Below are 17,856 nucleotides of genomic sequence, written 5' to 3' on the forward strand. Positions count from 1 at the left end.
GCAGGTGCGAGGCTCTGTTGGCTATTCGAAGTGATCATATGACATATTAAGGAACAATCAGTGTTGTTGCTTTGCCTGTTTATGGGCAGTTCGAGAGGTGCACACATAACCGTCTTGTGTCATGAGCCATGTGAACAAGGTTTTCCGTGCCCCAACACCAGTATATGCCCCATTTTTCTAGTGTATCTTAAAGCATTCCTTCTTGTATGATATATATGAGTCAAACACAAGCTTATTCATACACTATCTTAAGGTCTTGTGTGATATTTCAGCTGAACCCCTAATTTTTTTAGCATTATATGCAGTATATATATATATATATATATATATATATATATATATATATATATATATATATATATATATATATATAGTGGCGGATTCAGGATATGATCAAGGGAGGGACTAAACCATATTTTGCAGTTTTATCCAATGTAAAGCAGGATTGAAGACCATTTTATGCAGTGTATACTTGAGTGTCAAGGGGGGGGGCTATAGCCCCCTTGGATCCGCCTCTGTATATATATATATATATATATATATATATATATATATATACATGATCGAAAATGGCCTCGAATCCATACTCGCTGAGATGAGCAGAAGATGCCGTTTAAATCCACAAATTCAGCCCTATTAGTACTCTAAGGAGGATGATGACATGTAAAGATAATTGAAAATTATCGATATTAATGTCAAATTCATAGTTTTGGGGCTCCACAAGTTCATTAGTGACAGTTTTGGTGCCCTTTGTGTCCAAAATGAAACGTATTCTCCCCGTGCGAAGAATGGATATTCTGCTAGTCTGTAATAATAACTAACGGAAGTTTCACTTAATATATTTCTCGCTGCTCAAATTTACTCACTTGTGCGGTATATGTGTGTAAAGTAGAATTAAAACCTAATGCTTTAAGTATTTTTCCGTTAGCGAAATACATTGTATATACAGTAGGACGTCGATAATCCTAACGTCAAAAATCCGAATGCGGTCCCTAGAAGCTTTTTACATTTTGTCTTAACGCTAGCGATAAACAAACAATAGCGTGTCCATCGACGTTATGTGAAGTCAATGTTTTTACAAAAGTTCATTTATATGTAATTGTTTGTCATGTATTTTTATTTTTATTTTTTCTTAGGCCTATAAGTTTTAAGTGTGACTTACAAGAACAGTGTTATTTAGAGTACAAGCAAGTTCTTCAGAAACATTAAATGTAAGTAGCCTTACGTACGGTATTGTAATTACTGTATGTACTGAATAACCACTGTATCGATAGAAGAACATACCGTACAGTATGTAAGCCTAAATGGCATTTTCTTGGTCATTTTCGAAAATCTGAACAATTTGAAAATCCGAATACCTGTGGTCCCAATTAGTTCGGATTTTCGACTTCCCACTGTATATGTTGCAGACATGTTACAGCAAGTAAGATTACTAGCTTCAGGCTAACAAATAGTTTTTAAACTACATTTTCCTGTTTTTGCCAATATTTCCGAACAAACGATTTTTTCTAATGGTTTCAAAATTTCCGGAATTTTACATAGAACAATCAAAATATCTCTATGAAATATATGTTTGATTTAACATATTAACTAAAATGATTCTGTGATTAAATGATGATTCTGATAATACCCAAACTTTCCGTTTTTTCCCCAGCGCGGAGAAATAGTAAAAACACTGTTTTTTAACCCAAAATTTCCGTTTTTTTCACAGGCCTTCACAATACTAGTCTGAACACACACTCCTAACGATGGCGAATGTTAACACCACGACATCGGCAACTATAACTAAAATGAACACGTGACCATCGCCACTAGACCTTGGCACAATGGCAGAGCGTTGCATTGTCTGATGAATCCCGATATCTTCTTCATCATGACGATGTGAGGGTGCGAATACGTAGTGTTCATAGGGAACAGCTCCTTGACATCTGTACTGCGGGACGGAGACAAACTGGCTGCGGCTTAATTATTATCTGGGGAACATTCAGGTGAGCATCCATGCGTCTAGTGGAGCTTGAGCAAGGCACCATGACGGCCGAGGTATCGCACGCTGCTTGCAGACTACGTACACCCCTTCATGACGGCCATGTTTCCCATCGGTAGTGGCATTTTTCGACAAGATAATGCACCATGTCGCAAGGCCAGGAGTGTGATGGAGTGGTTCGAGGAACACAGGAGCGAGTTCCAAGTGATGTGCTGGCCCCCACACTTTCCGGATCTGAACCCAATCGATCACATCTGGGATGTGATTGAACGTGACGTGAGAGTGCATCACCCCCTCCCCGGAATTTACGGGAATTAGATTACCTGTGTGTGCATATGTGGTGCCAACTCTCACCAGCGACCCACCGAGGAACATTGCGACCATGCCAAGACGCGCTGCCGTTGTTATTCATGCCAAAAGGTGGATATACTAACAATTAGGTAGGTAGTCATAACGGTCTGGCTGATGTGTGTGTATATTTTAACTCGTATATTTTGTCTCGACTCGAATTTCGAGACGTCTCGACTCGAATTCGAGTCGAGTCGAGACAGAGACTGTCGAGTCGAGACACGAGTCGAGACAGCAACATATTTTCGAGTCGAGACACGAGTCGAGACAACATTTTCTCGAGTCGAGTCGAGACAGGCTCAAATCTCGACTCGACTCGACTCGAATGCATCCCTATTCGCCTTATCTCCATTCGCATTAAACTCACGGTGTGAGGGCCAATTGAACACAGACTTCCATAAAAAGAGACAGAACTTTCTTGGTCGTCACCTTCATATTATTATCAGTATTATTATTATTATTATTATTATTATTATTATTATTATTATTATTATTATTATTATTATTATTATTATTATTACTGCGGTAGTGATTTGACTTTCTCGGCACTAAATTACTCGCTGATTTTATATAACGTTGCAAATATCTTCTAGATAAATTAATCAAGAAAAATTTAAAAGGTAATTCCCTACAGAATATGATATTTCGGTGCAATTAGTTCCTTATGATTCTATCAGACACCAACGCTGTTCGGAATGTTAACGCGATGAAATTTTTATTTATACTTTATTACACAGCAAAAAATATTTAAAGAAGTTCTAAATACATTCCTTACTAGAAAATCATGTTGTCTTCAGCACTTCAAATTTTATTTTGACTTTCGAAGTTGATTGCCTAAATTTTAACCTTGGAAATTTGGATGTGGAGGAAAATAGAGAAGGTTAGCAGGGTAGAGAGGAAAACGAATAAGGAAATGCTGGAAAAATGTAAGAGACGAGAGCAATATTGGACGATATAAGGAAGTGAAAAAATGGACGGATCACAAGTTTCGATCTTGCTACGAGATTGCATTCTGAGAGATGTAATAAAGGGGGTGATATCAGGAGAGCGAGAGTGTGTAAGAAGGTTGCAATTGATAGATTGTAATAAGGAGGGTGGTGCATTATGTTGGGTTGCGAGGAAGATATTAGCGGGAAATCGCAAAAATGGAAGCTTCTTACCTAGTTCACGGAAACTAGCCTGTCGTTAATGGCAGAAAATTGAGGAGGAGAAAGAGAATAATTACACTACAAATAAAAAAGCTGAAACAATGGTTTATGCATACGAATTGGCAAATATTTTTTTCTGGTGGCAGCTTTGTAAGGTTCTAGTTCTCTCAGATTAGATTGTCAGGTCAGGTCAGGTCACTCGGGTCATCTCGGGTTATCTCGGGTGGAGTTGTCGGGTTGGGTCACTCGGATAGGCTCAGGTCGGGTTGTCGGATAGGGTTATTCGGGTCGGGTCAATCGGATCAGCTCGGGTCGGGTTGTCAGGTAGGGTCAATCGGGTCAGCTTGGGTCGGGTTATTCGGTTCAGCTCGGGTCGGGTCAATCGGGTCGGATCACGGGTGGGTCGGTCTTCAAGCCGACCCGTTGAGAGCACTAGATGTGACTAGGTGCAGTTTGTTATGTCATGCGTATTAGATTTTAAAATGGGCGATTGAAAGGAACAGCGAATCTGTTACCCTTTGTTTTGAACTTGGAAACCGTCACAGAGGAATAAAATATTGTCAGTAAAATTCGGTGATACATCAATGAATCGCGCAACGACATTTTAACGGTTTATACGTTTTCACGGTTTATTTCTGGAAGAATGTTCGTGAGGATGTCCCATCTTAGTCACCCGTCAGTGAGTTGGAATGCGGAGAAAATTGCCTACGTTAGTGAATTTAAGAGATTCGATCGTCTCTTTACTATTCCTGACATTGCGGGGAATTAAACATTTCCATCGCCTTATCTCACCAAATCTTACAAGAAGACCTAGGAATGCGGAGTGTAGAACTCGTGCCGAAGATTTTCATACAGGACCAGAAAGACAGTGTCAACACCCAAGGGCGCCGATCCAGGGGGTCCCGAGCCCCGCCTAAAGCTCATGTGGGCCCCCCTATTGTATTTGTGAATATACAATATTTTGCATAATTTGAATGCAATTTGTCTTAAAATCCTCATATATATATACCTTCTGCATCTGAATGCCCTCCCCCCAAATTTACAGAGAAATCGGCGCCCTTGTCACCACCCACAAGAAACTGCAGGAAACAACCACAAACGTTCCTGGCCAATAGCCTATTATCACAGAGAATTTAGTGTACGATCCCGAAACAAAGGTAATGTCATCCCAATAAATGCCACAGAAAATTCAAAAAAGTCAAACAAGGCCGATCTCGGGTGTATATATATATATATATATATATATATATATATATATATATATATATATATATATATATTAACATTTCCGTGGTCGTCGCATCATGAACTTGCTCCAAGTGGCCAAACTGTCAGCAAGTGTGTCTACATACGTAGCTGTGTTGCGTACAATTGTTACGCCATTCTGTATGGCTAGAAAGTCTCATCTGCTTCATGGCAATGTTAAGCGCCACTTTTCAGTAATTGCGTCCGACTTATTGGCCAAAGAATATGCTTTAGACACGATTCTTCCTACTCGTCGATTGTAACTCCGTATGACTTTGTCCTGTTCCCTACACTGAAACTCACCCTGAAAGGGATACAATTTGACACCATCCAGGATAACACTGAAAACACAATTCCTACGCATTCCAGGACTGCTTCTAATAATGACGACAACATTGGAATTTGTATGTAGATGCAGCAGGAAGGTACTTTGAAGGGGATAAGCACGAATAGATGGTAAAGCATACTTATGATTTTTTTTTAGCATCAGTCCGGGAATTAAATGGACAGTCCTTGTATACAGTATTTAATTACTTAGTGATCAAATCTATAACAGATTTACACTTCTTAAAATAATATTTCTTTAATGTAACTAAATTAGTTTAAACCAGCCAAGATTGAACGGTATTCGAACCTCTTGAACCTTGAATGTATCTAACACACAAATTTTCAAGGTCACCAACTCATTTATGTAACATCGATTATGAACCGTTGAGTGGCCCCGCGTGGTGTAGTCGCTAACGCTCTCGCCTTCGGTGCGAGCGGACCCGGGTTCGATTCCCGGTGGGGGTACACGGTCGAACAAGTGTAAAACACTTTTTTAGGCCAGCCACCCTAAATGAGGTTTTCCTGGCAAGTGCCGGGTTGGTATCTAACTTATAGGTCCCAGGCCGCTTCCTTCCTTCCCTTTCCCCGGATTGTGTGCTCGCCAAGGGACGTCATCCCTCAACATGTGACGGGCTAAATTGGCCTGAGATGCCCAGAAATCTAAATCCTAAATCCCAGATGAACCGTTGAGCTTACCTCAACTCATAACAAGTTGGAGTTTGTCACAAGAGTTGCTATTTGCTGATATCTCGAAACCAATTCGTTCGCTACAAAATTACCGCATCTGAGCTTTCAGCACCATGTACTGCACTTGCTAAGTCTAATATCGTTGACGAAAGAACACCAATTAAAATCTATGACAGCAGCAGAACGATTATATAAATGCCATATACGAGGTTGCATGTATTTTAATGTTCAAATATTGACAAGAGCTGGTAGAAATGATAAAGTGGAAAGCGTCAGGAGAGCTCTTGAGAAAATCCATGAAAACAATATTGTCCATGTTGAACTCGTATAAACGGGATTAAACTGGATTGTATCAGAGACAAGCCAGTGAGTCACCATGTCTCTCTTCTAACAAAAGTTTATTGAATTTTCCATTAATATTTCTTTATTTTAGCTTACCACTCAATTGTGCGTACTTAAATTAAAATATCTGGATGATGCAATAGCAAATACTATAGTCAAAATCAGTAGTTTTGACAACTTTGATATTTACCTGTTCAATATTATGCGGGACTACGAATGACAAATTTGAAGCTCTAAAGAGGCATTTTATTTTTTCTTTCTTGTTTCTTCTTTTGCTGTATAAAGATGTATATAGTATATTCTTTCTCCGTAACACCTAATTTGTAATAGATTTAAGATGTAATTTTTCTTCAAAACCATTCTCTTGACCATGGGCTGCCCCCTGGCATGTTTTGATATCAAAGTTGTCAAAACTACTGATTTTGACTATAGTATTTGCTATTGCATCATCCAGATATTTTAATTTAAGTACGCACAATTGAGTGGTAAGCTAAAATAAAGAAATATTAATGGAAAATGTATTAAATTTCTTAAGATTTTCTTATTACAAAATAATAATAATAATAATAATAATAATAATAATAATAATAATAATAATAAAAATAAAAAAAACGTAATATAGCAACTAGGGAGATAAACCCCCTAGAAAATTTTCTTCGGGCGCCCATTCTCTTGACTGAATAAATCTCGTGCAGTTGCCAAGTCTGAATACGACATACCAATATGCGCTCGTAAACTCAGTTCGAAGATAGTCGTAATTTAGCGTTGTTGTTTGTGCTTTATTCAGTTTAAAATCCCCATTACAATTTCTTTCTAAATCTTGAAAATATTCAGACAGTGTTATAGCCTTTGTTTTTTTAAAAAATAATAAAACAATGCCTTTATAAAATACATTAAAAGATCTTTTGTAATAAAAAAGAATAAAAAAATGACAGTAAAACTAAAAGCGTTCCGTACTCTTCTTAAGGTTGAGGGCTAAAGTTTTCATACTTATTAGGCACCTAACTTAAGCATTAACACGTGTCCAATAGTTTCAGTTTTACTGCCATCTCTTCAGTTTTACCCCACCAAGCAAAATTATTTGTTCTTCGTTAGCATACTTTATAAAATAGCATTAGTTTTAAACATTGTGTTTACGGTTGCTATTTTTATTACTTCCACCTTCCACCCCCAAAGTTTTCACATTCAATCAGTTCTTGAAGTCGCTCATAGTTTTCAGGATGTGAAATATTAAAAACTAAATCACTAAGATATCCTGGATGTTATAATGTACATGCCAACTCCAGGGCATTTTGGGTTGCATAACAGAATAGGATATGCAGTTAATAGAAAACACTTTTTTTGAAATCTAACGTCCCACAATTAGGGATTGAGGCTGAGGGAGACGATGATAATGATGAAATGAAGAAAGTTGAGGAAAAGGGAGAACTCCGAGAAAACCCACACACACGGTGTTTGTCCAGCACAAAGCTCGCTTGATGGGAGATGGGATAGAACCAGAGGTGAGCACTCTACCACTAAGTCATCGCATCCTACAACTTTACGATAAAACAATAAGCTAGAGAGATAAGTATGTGAAAATACTGTATTATCATTAAGTTTCCATATTAGTTTCCATATTAGTTTCCATTTAAGTTTCCATATCAGACCACTAATCAAGATAGGTTCTCATAAAGTTAAAATAGTGAAATCTAACTCTAATCTCACCCCCCCTTCCAAAAAAAGGATAAAAAAACATTGTAAAAGTAGTCGAATTTTTTGTAATTAGTAAACTGTATATTATAAATAGTATTATTATTTAATTTTTATCTGCATCATACAGGAAAAGAGGTTGCTGGTCACCGCCTCGTCGTTATGTCGTAGCTTTCCTGGCCTTCCTTGGATTCTGGAATGTATACGCTTTGAGAGTCAACTTGAGCGTTGCCATTGTTGCAATGACAACAAACTACACAACCATTGAAAATGGCACGGAAGTATATGTAAGTAGACCTTTAATATTGAATTACTAATATGTTGAACTAGAATACGTATGGTAGCCAAATGGTAGCTATAAAGTAAAACAGAGTTAAGGTCGATGCTGTAGTATTCCTCAAAGGATCCTCTATGGCTGGGCAAACAGCTTTAAATTAAGCCTGCCATATATTTTTTTTTTCATGAGAATATGGGACAACTTCGATCTGCCCCCTCCTCACCGAACTTTACAACGCAATACATTTTTTGGAAATATTTTCACATCATTATTTGAAATGGATACAAAGAAGTAAGGAACAATCTGTAGCGCAAACTGTTCTCAGGAAACTTGATACTTCTGAAGTGTTTTTCATTTATATGTTTTTTTTTTTTTTTTTAATCTGAAAATGCTACCCAAATAATGTTATTTAAGCATCTAGCAGACGAAAGAAAATCACGAATCTACGATGTCCTACATAGATACAATAGTGCGCATTCTAGAATGACTCAAGAAAATTAAGTGTTGTTCTTACAAAAAGAAAAATGATAATGGGTTTTCACACAAAAAAGTATTAGTACATGAAATTTCGTTTATATATTGTACGAAATATAATTTTCTTTTCTTAAACACTGAACGTTACATCTTGCTGATATTGAGAGCAGAAATGGGACGGGACTAAAATACGGCACTATTGCCTATCCCGACTAAATTGACGGGGACGCGGGACACTTGGGTCCAAAATCGGGACTGTCCCGTTTTTTTACGGGACGTATGGCAGGCTTACTTTAAATTGGGTAATTTACGGCCAGCACATCAACTTTCTCCATTATTTATGGTTTCCTAGACCAAGGTTTAATGTCTCTTAATTAAGGTAGTTCCCAATTTTTTGCCACGTGATGGTGAATTAAGAAAATCGAACCCCTAGACATTTGGGCGATAACTAACATATAGCTATAATACTACACATTTTGTCAGGGCACTAATTAGAAATTGCATTCTGAGCACAGAACGCGTGATAGAACATAAGATATTAGGAAAGATTTGATTTTGAGTTTAGCGTTCCTTTCAGCAGCGAGGCTATATGAGACGTGGAGCTATAGCTTAACTTGGAATCCGAACTACACGAGCTCCGATAGGGAATCGAACTCGGGTCTCACGCCAAAGACGCGTACGCTAACTGCTTAGCCACAAGGGAGCTTGGTGCTAGAGAAGAAGAGGAAAATAATACCATTTGTCAAGAGCAAATAACCGTAATGCACATGCAAGCTTCTCAATTTGCAGCAAGTCTTTTTTTATATCTTTTTTGGGGTTTAACGTTCCACGATTATGAACCAAGGCTAAAGGAGACGCTTGGTATTGGTGAATAATGAGATGATGGTATTGGTGGAATAATGAAGGTGGGAAGAAATGGGAGAACCCCGAAAAAAACCCACACGAACACGGCCTTTGTCTACCACAAAGCGCACTTACTGGGAGTTGGGCTATAACCAGTGACTCCATGCACTAGACATGAGCACTTTACCACTGAGCCACTGCCCCCCATAAGTGGCTTATTACCAGTGGGGCAATATTTCAGTAAGGCCAGAAACTTTTGGAAATATCCTTGTATCTATGGATATCAATTTAACACACAGTGGTCATAATTTCAAGTTTGAAAACGTCCGTTGTGTATTTTATTCAAGGAAAGTTGACCATTATGAATTCATTGTGAACTTGATATAAATATACTCATAATATGTAGGCATTATGCATAATGTTGAGTACAGGTTCTCTTCCAGAAAATGGCAAACCGGGAGGAGTATAGGATCAGGGTTGTAGTCAGTGCCGTGCCGTGGAAAATCAGCGCCCGGGGCGAGAGTATACGACGGCGCCCCCATACATATATCCCAAGTAATTTTTCCTTTCTTTTGCCCCTTTTTCTCCTGATTTTTTCGCCCCCTTGCTTCGGCGCCCGGGACCGTTGCTCCGTCACCCCCCACGGCACGGCCCTGGTTGTAGTACCAAATTCATCTGTGCTGAAACCTTTGATGGAAGATAAGAGGACCAGAAACACAAAACTAAAATCAAATTATGATTTTTTAAAAACAATATTGTATAATGAATACATACAGTGTAAAACAATACATACGAGAATTAGAAGCAGCCATAGCATAATTTTTCAGTATAGTAACAGTATTGTCATTGTATAGCAACTTTGCAAATAGACTACCTAGAGTGTGTACTGGTAGTTTTTCATGAAAGAAAACTCTTTTTTTCTTTCCGATAAGGAAAGGGGATAAATGACTGCTTTCGCAGAAGAAAAGACAATGAAGGAATGACAATCAGTTTATAATAGATACGAGCCAAACGAAGGCAAGTAGCCTAATTAATTAGCTCTCTATTTATCTTTAAACAAAGATTTAAAACTTGGAACACGTCTGTTGTAATTCAAAAGTACGTTTTTCATTTATTACACCATCTCCCATGAAATAATAATAATAATAATAATAATAATAATAATAATAATAATAATAATAATAATAATAATAATAATAATAATAATAAAACAAGTATTTCGTAATTCTGTACCAGAATATTGATCTGGCTCCACTCCACTACACCCTTGAGTAGGACAAAATAAAAATATGAGGGGCTTCACTGGGATACTTTTAGCTAAAGGAAGTGCCTGCACACGAGTGACAAGTAACCACTTAGCTGTGAGGTTAGGGATGACCAAGAGAAAGAAAGAACACCCGGAAATGAAAACCTGTAAGAAAAAACTGGTTGTTTATCCATTAGACGTCCATTTTTCGTCAACAGGCATGAAATGGAGGCCAATGGATTCTTATAACAGTTAGAGTTTCAATTCTTGCCACAAAACAAACATTACTATGTTTCAGTGCAAACAGAAAACAAATAGCAATGTACGTGAAGCACGTCGTAGTGTACAGTACGTGAAGGATTTTGTTTGAATTTTGCTAAACAAACCCTTTAAAAACCTAAATTTATTAATCCTAGGCATTTTACGTCAAACCAATACATATTTGAAAGTTGAAAATATGTAAGTTTTTACATTGGTCAAATAGAAAGTTTCACTTTACAGTTGTATTCCACGGGCAGATTAGTATTTTGCATCCTGTGCATTATACTAACCCGCTAATTTCAACAACACTACGAGTAGTCTATTCAGTAATGTCATTTCAGATTTTTCCAGGGAGGGGGAAGGGGAATTAGCCACCAATATAAGGAGTTTTATTGTTTGTCAGTGTATTAATATACAATTTATTTATTAAAAAAAATGTTTCTCAAACCAGAGGAAGGGCAATTGCTACCTCCTTGCTTCTGAATCTATCAAGTAAATAAAATATCTACAATTACTCCCATAGAGATTCATGTAGAACCGATTTTTTGATTCCCATATCTACAGATTAACTAGATAGATAATCTGAATCAATGAACTTTTGAATCTGTAGAGCAGTGGTTCCCATCTAATTCCTATTACGACCCCCATTTTATCACATCCTCTTGCCAACGACCCCTTATAATTTCTGGTTTGTAATAAGCTTGTGTGGGATTTTTAATATACTATTTCGGAGATCTCACGATATCCATTTATTTTTATAATAGTAGAATTCATTTCTTGTATGGGAGACCCGGGTTCGATTCCCGGCGGGAGCTCATGTGGTTTGGATTCCACGTTAATCAGTAGGTCCACGTCTCATATAGCCTCGCTGCTGAACCGAACGTTAAACTCAAAATCAACTCAACTCAACTCATTTCTTGTATATAGTGGATACACTAACTTCCCTAAAAGTGAATGTATTAAAACCAAACTTGGTCAGTTCATTCATATATTACAAATATCGAATCCGATCCGTCATACTGTTTCAAAATGGAGGCCGTTTGAAACTTTTAAAATTTCATAACTCTCTTAATTTTGAGTCATATGATAAAAAAAAGTGATTTCTAATTATGGTTAAAACTTTGACAGTTGTTAAAAAAAAGTCATTGAGTATTTTAAATGATTTTATAATGTGCGTCACGAAGATTGGACCGAACATTGCCGCACCAGTGAAATCATAACATGCTCAGGTATTTTATTAGTTTTCAATTTTAATTGTATTTCAATATGTAGGTTTTGTTGCATTTGTATTTTTCTGGTATTTCAATATGGACTTCCCATTAGTTTCACATTGTACCTCTTTCACTTAAATTGATTTTTAAACAACTCTGCATTTGTTGAAAATGCTTAAAAGACTTTTTGTTGTTGTTCTTAACAGTATGTATAAAAATAAAAAAAATATGCCTATCAGACCAAAATTCAAAATAATATTTAAAAAAAATATTTTCCGGTATTAGATTCTAATTATATTTATCTCTTCCTCTTATCTTCGCGATCCCTAGGTTGAGAAGCCCTGCTCTAGAGATGCCGACAACAATTGAGGAGTTTGATGTAATAAAGGCGTAAGCGAGTTTACGCCCTTTTTGCATCCAACGCATTTATGGCTTTTGCCATGCTTGTTTAACCTCCTGGTAACATTTCGATTCAATATCGGAATAAAATGCTGCATATTACATTGCTTTATGTAAGAAAAAACACTACTTAAATTTTCAACATCGTTTTTCTCCAACTGAATGTTTCAGACTTACGCCCCTATTGCATCAAACTCCTCAATTTATGGTGATCCATTAAGTAGTTCTTCAAATTTTATATCTATTGGACAGACGGAATAAATACATAAAAAGAGATTTTGGTAAACGACATTCCTTAAAATTATCTTCTGCATTTTCTGTAACATTTATGTACAATACTGCTTCAGATAGCAACGGTTGTTTGGAGTTTACACAACCACAATGAGAGAGAGAGAAGCGTTTTCTACATTTCTTTCTTTTCATGTATTCATGAAACAGGAATGTTACGTATGCATATACACTTTAAAATAAGAGTCAAGAACTGAAGGCTATTTGATCGTAAACAAAACACAATTTCCATAAAGTGAAACCCTTTCCGTTTTAACGGTAAACAAACACATTTCGAAAAATCTTTCGTCACATAAATATGGAAAGAGTTGACTAAAAATAAATGCAGTATATTTAGGGTGTACAGAATATTTATTTTGTAAATTGAACCTAATATTATTACCAAATATATTAACTTTGAATCATTTATCAAACAATTTATTCTTGATATTATGGAATTATTGAAGGAGGGTAACATCGGGAAGTAAATATTATGCTTCAAATATCTACTGTGGAGTTTTCTTGCCCTTGAAACAATATGAATAAGTCTCTTTCTCGCGAGAATCAGAACAAATGCCTCCTACCTTCCTCGTGTACAGAGTGTGTACCAGTAGAGAAATTAAAGGCTCCATCATAGTACTTTTCTCTTACCCGCAGCAAGGAGGTAAAAAACGAAAGATTTTTTTTTTCAGTCAGAGTGACAGAGTGGTTATTGAACTTACAGGTGGACATTTAAAGGACTGTTCTGAGAGGGCACGTTAGAAAGCTCCAGTTTTTACGTTGATCGCTTTAGAGCAAAAACGGTAATACATAGCGAGATGCAGTTTCGTGTAATCGATTAAGCATCCCAAGAATACATTTCATTTCCATTCTTAACTCTGTGTTAAAATGAAAATGATAAGAATTTACTACAACTTTCAGTTTCGTACTGATCTATACCTAGTATTACAATAAATACTGTCACAAAGTAATCAATAAACGAACACAATATAATCAGAGATAATGCAATAGCTGAATACTATGTCATACAGCAATATAGTGAATAGGAAACATCAATCATTACTCAAAATCATGGGCGCCCGAAGAAAATTTTCTAGCGGGCCTATCTCCCTGGTTGCTATATTACGTTTGGTATTTTATTTGTATTAAGAAATCTAAGGAAATTTAATACATTTTCTTAAACCAGGGGAGCGGGCCCCCTGCCCCCTTCAGGCGCCCATGCCCAAAATTACATCTTTAGTATATCATATATTACATTCGAATATTGTCTTATACTGTTGGAATGTAAAATATAATGTGCTAAAGAGGGAATTTCAAACTTTCTAGCAATGTATGATACATAATTTTTGAATTAATAAATTTCCAGATATGACTTTTTAAAATTTTGAAAAAAAAAGCAGCATTTTTGAAAAGATCCGTATCTCAGAGGCCAGTACTCAAAGTAATAACTTTTAGGTTATTTAAATGTTTCCACCTTAACATTTCAGTGACACTCTTTGGGTCGTTACTCCCTCCCCAGTAGACATTCTTTCTAAGTAATAAAGCAAAGTCATAATTTATGATTCATTGTTAATAAATTACGAATGTATAGATTGAATATCTTGTCAAAAGTATAATAAAGACAACCATATTTTTGTTGCAGAAGCAAGATTTTGATTGGGATTCAACAACCAAAGGCCTGGTTCTTAGTTCGTTCTTCTACGGTTACATAGTGACTCAGATTCCAGGTGGTTGGCTGGGCTCCCGATATGGAGGCAACTGGATTTTTGCCTCGGGGATTGCAGCTACTTCAGTTCTTACGCTGATAACTCCTCCGCTGGCGAATATGAGCATTTATCTACTTCTGCTGTTGAGGATCGTTGAAGGGTTGTTTGAGGTAAGTACTCAAGAGGACTAATTAAAATTGGAAACTTCTCAATCCCAGAACGTATTTTGTGTTTTACTTGTAAATAATGAAAATATTACAATTAGAATTACATAGACTTATCAAGATGAAGTCTATGATCATGATACATATTAAAGACCTAAACGAGGAAGGTCTTTAAAAAATCCTGACTATAAATTCTGCTGTCAAATGAAATTGAACAGAAAATTTATATTCACTATCGAAATCATTCGGGAGGTGTGGGATCTCATTATGTATCGATCTGCACAAAATATGCGGATCGCAACGCAACGCAACGCAACAAGCAATTATAACTGCTATGCCAATTATCGCAAACTAAAACGCAAATTTTACGTTTTGTTGTCGCAAACCTTTACGTAAACGGAAATGAAATGAAATCTTTAAGTTTTATGTCCCACTAGATTGTGTTCTTCTATCTTAGGATATTTTGTACCCTAGACGAAAACCATGTCTGCGCTCCCATAATCTCTTCTCTCCCAAACCCAAACCAACCCTGATATTATCACCACATGATCACATTGTTACCATTTGTTTAAGCATTAAATAAAATAAAACTTACTCCCAATGCCTTTCTCTATGGTATAACCAAGTAATTTATATGCCAATTATTATTTTTTTTTAAAAATTTTTATTGCTGTGGCATTTTGAATGAAATTTTACTAATATAACCACAAGGCAACAGAAAATTAAAGTTTTATTGTAATGTAAACCATGTCAATGTCCATTGTAAATATAAAACAAAAGATGATTATAATTTTTTCTAAAAAGATTCCATAGAAAACGCGATTAGTGACTGCAATATGTCCAAAATCCAATGTGTTTAAGAAAATCAGAAATTAAGAGGTATGCTATAAACAGCTTTGTGTTTTCAGGAATTTATACGTTAATTATTAGTCTAAACCAATTATCGAAAGTTGGAGTAGCTTATCTACATTCACAAATATCACAGAAAAATCAGTTCTGTTTGCATTAGTCAGGCACGTAGCCAAGGAGGTGGGGTCCGGGGAGTCCGGACCTCCCCCCCTCCTTCGAGACCAGAAATGAAAAGAATCAGGAAGGATAAAACGAAATGAAATGAGAAAAAGAAGAATCGGCGTTAAAAATTGAAAAAAAAAAAACTACAGAAAGCTTTTGGTTACTCTTTCTTACTTGCAACACATGGTGACGAGGTGAGTGAGATATCCTGGAAGACTCAGAGAATTTGAAATTTCCGGAAGGTACGCAATTCTTAGAATTTCTGCTACTAGTCAAGGAGATTTCAAGCTTCTGAAAACATAATGCCGGTTGTGTATAACAGCGTGGACATTTTTGATCATAATTTTTCGTCATCGCATCCCTGCAGTATCAAACAAGTTATTTTAAAAACAATTTTCTACTACTTCTTCAACCTATCATTTGGAACAGAGAGAAGTTGAAGGAATAATAAAAACAAAAATTTAGGCCTATGTGAAAAGAAAGATCTGTTAACATTTGATTCAACAGAGAAAGGAACGCAGATATTGTAAAATATTTTACAAGACATTATTGAGTTTGTACACTCATGTCCAAAATTAATGTCGCTCGCCCGGTATTTCTTATAATGTTAGTATGTGTATAATCGGCAAAGACATGTAAGTGTCAAATTTTGACAAAAGAGCAGTAAATAAGAACAATGAAATAAAAATAAAACTTTCTTGTGAATATAGCAACATTTCGTTTCACTCACTCTAATTTTCGTATTTATAATTCTTTTCCTATGAAATTTACCACAAATAGGGTCTATACAATTCCCGATTATACACATGGTATCAGTATTAAAAGTACCCTGCAAAATCATTATCAAATTATATTCTTACAAGAAGACAATCATAGGCATGCGACAATCATTTTGGACTTGAGTGTACTTTTTATAATAGTAAATATATACTTTTTATAATAGTTGAGGTCGTAATGAAAGGAAAATTGTTATATTTGAATGAACAGAGGAAGGACGTAAATATTGTAAAATCATTTTCAATACTTTTTTTTTTCTTTTAATTTTACTCGAAATTTCTTCGTAGTTTGTTATTAAAATACTTAACAACAATTCCTCCAAACCAATATATGTTGATAGTAAAGTAGTTTAGATTGATTGGGCCTTCAGTGCTTCATGTCACGTCTCATCCCCCCCCCCCCGATACGAAATCATGGCTAAACGAACCAGTATATGTTCCAGTAAAATAGTTTAGAATGATCAAGCCCCTGGTGTGAAGACCACAGTATTTTATGTCACGAACACCCCCTTCACGAAATCCTGGCTACGTGCCTGCATTAGTGTAAAAAAAACAACATAAAGTTCATGATATAGAGGTCTTTAGTTTCCATTGACCACCTTATGTAGAAACTTTAGGTCACTGACATTTCTGCGAGTATCCGGAGTCTGGATATTCAGATAATGTAGATTATCTTTAGTCATTTAATGAACAGTGGGAACACAGAAACGTACTATGGCTAGATAGATGTTCTCCGCTGTATGTAGGTGAGCAGTAATCGCTATTGGGTGATCACACTTTTCATTAACTTCCTCTTCCTAAAAGTGTAGGACGCTGGCGCATACGTTTTGGCTAGTTGATAAACCACACTCAAAAAAAAAAAAAAAAAGAAAAAAAAAAAAAAAAAAGCCCTTAAATGTTTTTGCCCTAGGGAGCCGCCTAGATTATCTATATGGAGAGCCGACCCTGACCATAACTTATTGGAGCTCTGTGTGGACAAAGAAAGTTCCTACTTTGAGTAAGCACAGATAAATTGATTCCACTTATTACTCACTTAGTTTATACAGATCCAATCTTATTTCCTAATTGCAGCACACTGTAGGTAAGTACATGTGTATTAATAATTTATAATACTGATTCTATCTTTCAGGGCGTCACGTATCCATGCATTCACGCTGTATGGGCCAAATGGGCCCCTCCCTTAGAACGCAGCAAGTTGGCAACATTAGCCTTCTCTGGTAGCTACGTTGGAACGGTGGTGTCTATGCCTTTGTCAGGAATTTTGGCCAAATACCTTGGATGGCCATCCATCTTTTATATATTTGGTGAGTTCACACTCTATTAATAATAATATTATTTTTAGACAATTGATGTAAGGAACCATACAGCGGCACTTAAACTTCGTTTTATTAAAAAAAAAAAATCATCCTTGCGATCCAGTTAATATGTTGAAACAAACTTATGAGTAA

General features: G+C 36.2%; 1 protein-coding gene across 3 annotated transcripts in view; it reads left to right on the forward strand.

Annotated features, from left to right (window-relative positions):
* LOC145686721 (vesicular glutamate transporter 2-like) overlaps positions 1–17,856 on the forward strand; it is a 98,476-nt gene that overhangs the window by 56,814 nt on the left and 23,806 nt on the right. For all 3 annotated transcript variants that reach the window (XM_081760325.1, XM_081760326.1, XM_081760327.1), the window contains 3 exons: positions 7,904–8,060; positions 14,394–14,627; positions 17,538–17,712. In XM_081760325.1, the coding sequence (XP_081616451.1) occupies positions 7,904–8,060; positions 14,394–14,627; positions 17,538–17,712 (566 nt within the window). The remainder of the gene's footprint in view (positions 1–7,903; positions 8,061–14,393; positions 14,628–17,537; positions 17,713–17,856) is intronic.

This window comes from Thermobia domestica, chromosome 5 (genome assembly GCF_964235325.1).
Source record: "Thermobia domestica chromosome 5, izTheDome1.hap1.1, whole genome shotgun sequence".
Taxonomy (NCBI): Eukaryota; Metazoa; Arthropoda; class Insecta; order Zygentoma; family Lepismatidae; genus Thermobia; species Thermobia domestica.